General features: G+C 43.5%; 1 protein-coding gene across 1 annotated transcript in view; it reads left to right on the top strand.

Annotated features, from left to right (window-relative positions):
• Nucleotides 1-7359, top strand: part of LOC127007292 (uncharacterized) — a 38633-nt gene that overhangs the window by 28425 nt on the left and 2849 nt on the right. Inside the window, exon 4 of the mRNA XM_050878070.1 lies at nt 5346-5464. Within this exon, the coding sequence (XP_050734027.1) occupies nt 5346-5464 (119 nt within the window). The remainder of the gene's footprint in view (nt 1-5345; nt 5465-7359) is intronic.

Genomic DNA, 7359 nt, shown 5'->3' with positions numbered 1-7359 from the left:
CGCTACTCTTGTGCTAGACCCCGCCCATTCCTCTCCCTCCCCTCAACCTACTCTCTCCTCGCCCTCCCTCACACCCACTCTCCCTCTCCCTCCACCTACTCAAAAACTCACGTACTCGACCCCACCCTCTCCCTCTCTCTCCTTTCACTTATTCCTATACTCGCTTTCTCCTCCCTCCCTCCCACTTATTCTTGTACTCAACCTTTTCCTCTCCCTCTAACCTACTCAAAAACTCACGTACTCGACCCCTCCCTCTCCCTCTCCTTCTCCCTCCCTCCACTTTCCCCTGTACTCGACTTCACCCTCTTCCTCCCTCCCTTACTCTTGTACTCTTTCCTCTCCCTCTTCCTCCCTTCTTGTACTCGACCCCTCCCTCTCCCTCTCCTTCTCCCTCCCTCCACTTTCCCCTGTACTCGACTTCACCCTCTTCTCGCCCTTCCTCCCGCCCACTCTTATACTCTCCCTCTCCCTCTTCCTCCCTTCTTGTACTCGACCTCCCCCTCTCCCCCTCCCTTCCACTCACTCTTGTATTCGACCCCGCTCTCGCCCTCTCCCTCGCCCTCCCTCCACTTTCTCCTGTACTCGACTTCACCCTCTTCTCGCCCTCCCTCCCTCCAGCTTACTCTTGTATTCGACCCTGGCCTCTCTATCCCTCGCCCCCCCTCCCACTTACTCCTCTTCCCCTGCTACTGCCTGTCACTCGTATTGTTAAGAGAGCACGATTGATGCCCACTCCCTCCGCCCCCCTCCACCCACTCGGTCACTATGGATGCCTCCCCTCCTCTCCCCTCTCTCGTAGCTCCCTTTGGTCTTATTCCTTCAAACGAGCCCCATGAATGCCCACTCCCCTCCTCTCCATTCACTCGTAGGGCCATGAATGACTCCCCTCCTCTCTCCACTCTCGCTCCCTTTGATCAAATATTTCTTAGAGTGAGCACAATGGATGTCTCCCCTCCTCTTCCTACCCACTCCTAGCTCCCTTTATTTCGTTATTCCTTAGAGCGAACACTATGGATGCCTGTCTCCCTCTTCCCAACCACTCTTAGCTCCCTTTATTTCGTTATTCTTAGAGAGGTTTGTTTCGTTATTCTCTAGAGCAGCGGTTCCTAAAGTGTGGTGCGCGCACCCATGGGGGTGCGTGAGCTGCTCACTAGGGGTGCGTAAGGAAAAAAAAAATGTAATGGCGGATTTTATGACTCATTTAAATTTCAAACACATCATTAACTGGCATTGTTTTAAAACTAACGTATGTTGTTCGCTTCAGCGGAGTTGTCTGTTCTTTGTTTGAAACTTAGCCAGATTCTGAGCACATTCATCCACCCCCCAGGTACATTTTCGTTCAGTTTTGATAACCATCGCTCCGAGCCTCACACTTTGCGAGCACAAAATTCTTAAAAAATGGACAAAATTTCAGGAAGTCGACGGGACCTTAGCACTGCTCGAATCTTAGCGGTGGTGCGTGGACTCGGTCACAGCCTGGGAGGCGGTGCGTGGCCTGAAAAGTTTGGGAGCCGCTGCTCTAGAGCGAACACTATGGATGCCTGCCCTCTCCCTTCATCCACTTGTAGCTCCATTGATCTCGGTATTTTTAGAGACAGACACCCTTCGCCTTTCCTTGACCCCTCCTAACCCCATATAATTACTTCTCTTGATTGTCCTCTCCCCCCGTTTACTTTAGTGTTCCTTCCATTTGGTCATGCCCTCGTTTTCTTTCAATTATCAGGACACCTCTCCTCCCGAAATTGACCTCTCCTTCGGCCACCTCTTTTGATTCTTTTTTTGTAGGAGGAGCGAGTAGCGGGCTTTTTTTTTATTTAGTATTGATTCCTTTTTTTGTGTCCTTGAGCTGTCTCCTTTGTTAAAAAAAAAAATAGTAGCCTCCACATGTTTAGCTTTTGCATATATACCCCTTGTGTTAATGTTTTTTTTTTTTTTCATGTGTGTTAGTCACGTTGGTTTGTGCTGCCCCATTCGTAGTTCCCCGTTGTGTCATGCCGCCAATGCACACTTCCCTTGGTGATGCATGTGTTGTGTTGTTTTCCCGTCTCTGTAGTGTGTACCTGCGTGTTGAACCGTAGACTGTAGCTGGACGTTTTGATGTGTGTGTGTTTGTGTGTGTGTCTGTCCTCTTCCCAGTTTGTATGTTGAGTGTATTTACTATCCATATCAGACCCGATGACATACCGTTTTTCGCAAATAGCTTTCAAACGAAGACTCGGTTCAGCATGGGACTTTGGCACAGATTGTTACACACACTCCGCTAATTTTTGATGCTATTGTGCACTGCCAGATGCGGTTAATTATGGCGTTTACTCTTGACTGTGATGGCAAAACCTGCGTGAGCCACTTACACATTCGAACAAGTGAGGCGTGACGTATTTGTGACGTGTATCCACCAATTACCTCCACCCCTGGCTTCCCCTACTCCCATCCCTCCCTTTCCCTCCCTCCTCCTTCTACCCCGCACTCTCTCCCCCCCCCCCGCCCTCTTTCTCCCTCGTACCTCCCCCCTCTCTCTCTCTCTCTCTCTCTCTCTCTCTCTCTCTCTCGGTGTACATGCGATGTGAAGCATTGCACATATATGACTTGTCTATAATGGCGGATAACTCGAAAGTATATGGTAAGTATGGTTGGGTGTTTTATGCACACGACCCTGATTCCTGTTCCGGCGTAACTGGATGTTGCTAAGTGCTGTATGAGGTTTGTTTGGCAATTATACAACCATTGAAAGTTATACGAGTATATGGCCCTCCTTCCCACAGGTTACGTTAAGCGTAAGATGGGATGAAGCACGTAGCTGACGCTTGATCATTTATAGGAAATCGCGTAAGAGACGGAAAGGAATTACGGTGGAATTGAAGCGGGAATTCATTGCAGAGTAAAAACGTGAAACGAAATTGGAGAAATATATGAATAATTAATTCTGATGTTAGGAAAAGACTGCCATACGATATGTGTTCATGTTGATATGTTAAAAAGTCATAGCAAACAAAAATAGATAGCGAGTATATGATGGCTGGATTAATAATGTAAATAACTGACCACATAGGCTGTTACTTCAACATTCATCACCATCGACAAACAGGTCATCCTCGTCATCACTGTTGATGCTGATGCAGACGGGATATAATTTATATTTATCTGCCATTAATTCAAGTCATACGTGTGCATGGATTCATATCTCGTGTACAGCACTAGTGTTTGTGAGAGAGAGAGAGAGAGAGAGAGAGAGAGAGAGAGAGAGAGAGAGAGTGCGGGGTAGAAGGAGGAAGGAGTGAAAGAGAGGGATGGAAGTAGGGGAAGCCAGGGGTGGAGGTAATTTGTGGATACACGTCACAAATACGTCACGCCTCACTTGTTCGAATGTGTAAGTGGCTCACGCAGGTTTTGCCATCACAGTCAGGAGTAAACGCCATAATTAACCGCATCTGGCATTGCACAATAGCGTCAAAAATTATCGGAGTGTGTGAAACAATCTGTGCCAAAGCCCCATGCTGATCCGGGTCTTTGTTTGAAAGATATTTGCGAAAAACGTTATGTCATAGGGTCTGATGTGGATATGTTTAATATTGGAGGATCACGGGTTATCAGCGGGAAGATGTGTATTGTTTCAGCGTTTTTTTATTTATTTATTTATTTTTTTACAGCAGAGGAGACAGTGCAAGGGCGTAAAAAAGAAAAGAAAACAATAATGAAAAAAAAAAGCCCGCGAATGTAGTGTGGTGAAATATTTTGTTGTTTACTTTAACGCTAAATATTAATGCTAAATTATATACAAAAAAGAAAAGAAAACAATAATGAAAAAAAAAAAAAGCCCGCGAATGTAGTGTGGTGAAATATTTTGTAGTTTACTTTAACGCTAAATATTAATGTTATCTTAGTCATTGTGGTTTGGTTATCCCTTCTCATTAAATTAAGCCCGTATTCTTAAACGTATCGGTGCCTCAGCTACTCCGTTTAAAAAGTCTTTATTAGAGGGTGCTGGAATTTTCATGACTGTTTTGTGATCCTGGTGATAGTTTTACCCGACCTCTGTAACCTGAATGGAAAAATTATCCCTGAAAACCCGGTTAACCTGGTAGCAGCGACAGGCCAAATTTGTGGCCTTACCGTGTAGCAGCGACGGGCCAAATTTGTGGCTTTACCGTGTAGCAGCGACGGGCCAAATTTGTGGCTTTACCGTGTAGCAGCGACGGGCCAAATTTGTGGCTTTACCGTGTAGCAGCGACGGGCCAAATTTGTGGCTTTACCGTGTAGCAGCGACGGGCCAAACTTGTGGCTTTACCGTGTAGCAGCGACGGGCCAAATTTGTGGCTTTACCGTGTAGCAGCGACGGGCCAAATTTGTGCCACGATTTAAACCCCCAAAAATAGATGACATATAAACTGATCACAAATACTTCGATATATATTATGAAATGGTTTGTGTGGGTGATGATTGTATCTCATTTTTCTAGCTTAGAGGAACCACTAAGAAACATGATCCCCGCTGCTACCAGGTTTTAATCTTCTCTGTGGCCTTGGATGATAGTTGTAATAGGAGCCCGATACGTTTAGGCATCTGGAGCTTTATCTTTTACCCTTTTTTAAGATGTTACCCTTCATGTTTTTTTTGTTTTTTTTGCAGCAAAGGAGACAGCACAAGGACACAAAAAAAGGAAACAATAATAGAAAAAAAAAGCCCGCTACTCGCTGCTCTTGTAAAGAATCCGAAGAGGTTGTTCTCCATAGCTGAATTTTTTACTTACTTACCTCATAATACCACTACGATGATGATGATGATGATGATACAGTGTGTTGTTGAAGTCTTGTCATGTAAAGTAGTGACAAGCTTTCACTTACGTAACTTACTCCCCCATTCCTGCACCTTACAAGTTCCCTATGTTAAGTGTCACGGGCATGAGGCTCTGGGTTTGGATATATATAATGTACGGTCAAGCATGTTAGTTATGTGTGTAACTTAGACAGGAACGCATGAATGAAACATGTAATGATTGTAATGCTAGAAGGTTAAGACGCTGGCTAACTCTGCGGGATGTAATTGCCCTGTTTTGTTTGTTCGCCGCTCTTTTCTTCTTCTGTCGCTCTTTTCTTCTTCTTCTTCTTCTTCTTCTTCTTCTTCCTCTTCTTTTCTTCTTCTATTACAACAGCATTTTTTACGACTATTTGTACTACTACTACTACTACTACTACTACTACTACTACTACTACTACTACTACTACTACTACATTTCTTCTTCTTCATTTTCTTCTTCTTTTTCTTCTTCTTCTTCTTGTACAACAGCATATTTTACGACTATTTGTACTACTACTACTACTACTACTACTACTACTACCCCCCCCCAGGATCCTGAGCATGGCTGTGTGTAGCTGCATCCTGACCATCGCCGCCAACACAACGGAGACGCTTTGGTATCGAACCGCGCCCATCAACTTCTACACGCTCTTCCCCGTTGCCATAGCCGGTGAGAAATAAATAAATAGATAGATAGATAGATAGATAGATAGATAAAGAGAGAAGGAGGGCTTTATATGAGTGAATTTCGACCATGCTCTGATTTTTTGTGTGTGAATATTGAAGGGTAACTAAGATAAGCATGCGTATGAATAAAGAGAGAGAGAGAGAGAGAGAGAGAGAGAGAGAGAGAGAGAGCAGCATTTAATAGTAACAATACTCAGTCCTCCCACATCTTTGTTTAGTGTCTTTGGGGTGGTATAGTCCCTACTGATTGGAATTGATTTTAAGATAACTAACGTTACAACGATTTTAAAGAAAGGTTGAAAAATGCTTGGTAATTACAGGCCTTTAACTAATAAATTATATATAATTATCCATTGATTAATGATTCACAACTCGGATTCCGAAACGAGATACAATTTTTCAAGCCTACTGGCCTAGAAAAACCTTTACTCAGTTTATGACAATTAAACCACAGGACACAGTTTATTTGGATTTTCAAAAGACGATAGGACAGAATGTAAAAAATAATGTTGTGGTGGAAGGAGTCCAAAGGTTTAAGAGAATAAGATGAAGGGCAAGAAGTTACGAAGAGGTTTAGAGTGTTGGGCGTGCCTCCAAGGGGGTCAGGGATACGTGGGGATGTTGGGCAAACTCTTAAATCATTTTGGAGATTTAGTGTTGGGCGTGTCACCAAGGGGGTCAGGGATACGTGGGGATGTTGGGCAAACTCTTAAATCATTTTGGAGATTTAGTGTTGGGCGTGTCACCAAGGGGGTCAGGGATACGTGGGGATGTTGGGCAAACTCTTAAATCATTTTGGAGATTTAGTGTTGGGCGTGCCTCCAAGGGGGTCAGGGATATGTGGGGATGTTGGGCAAACTCTTAAATCATTTTGGAGATTTAGTGTTGGGCGTGCCTCCAAGGGGGTCAGGGATACGTGGATGTTGGGCAAACTCTTAAATCATTTTGGAGATTTAGTGTTGGGCGTGTCACCAAGGGGGTCAGGGATACGTGGGGATGTTGGGCAAACTCTTAAATCATTTTGGAGATTTAGTGTTGGGCGTGTCACCAAGGCGGTCAGGGATACGTGTAGGGTGCTGAACCAACTCCTCTCAATCATGAAGGAGAGCAAAGCTGTAGGTTGTAAAGATGCAGGCTCTCGGTTATAAAGATAAGGCCAAAGCTGGTGGTGAACCTGGACATGTCTAGGATAACTGATTACAGCGGAGAGGATGTGACAGGATGTGCTACCTCTTAAAATATTTCAAGCATTATTATTCTCAAAAATATGTGGCAGGTCAAGGATTTAATTCGCGGTAATGTAAAAATTTTTTTTTGATCTTTGACATCCATTCTTTAAAAAAAAAAATAGAAATTAGATTTGCATGAAAGCTTGAACAAATGACCGTCGCGCTGTAATCTAAAACAGAATAAATAAATACATTAGATTTTTGACACTACATTCTTAAAAAAATAGATTAGATTCTACATGAAAACTTGAGCAAATGATCGTCACGCGGTAACCAATAAAATACTAAATAAATACATAAGAGTTTAAAGATTAAAGAGATTAAATTTCCATAAGGCTTGAATACATGACGGTAATAAAGGTGCAATAGAGATGTAATAAAGAATAAAGAGATACATCAGACTTTTTTACATTCCATCCTTAACCCGGTAGCAGCGACGGGCCAAATTTGTGGCTTTACCGTGTACCAGCGACGGGCCACATTTTTGACATGATATAAACCCCCCAAAATAGACGATGCATAAACTGATCACAAAATGCGTTGATATATTTATGAAGTGGTTTGCAAGAGCGATGATTTTTTTCTCATTAATTCGCTTAGAGGGGCCTTTCAGAAACATGATTCCCGCAGCTACCGGGTTAAAAATATA

The sequence above is a fragment of the Eriocheir sinensis genome, chromosome 35 (assembly GCF_024679095.1).
Source record: "Eriocheir sinensis breed Jianghai 21 chromosome 35, ASM2467909v1, whole genome shotgun sequence".
Taxonomy (NCBI): Eukaryota; Metazoa; Arthropoda; class Malacostraca; order Decapoda; family Varunidae; genus Eriocheir; species Eriocheir sinensis.
This window is presented reverse-complemented; position numbering and strand designations above follow the sequence as displayed.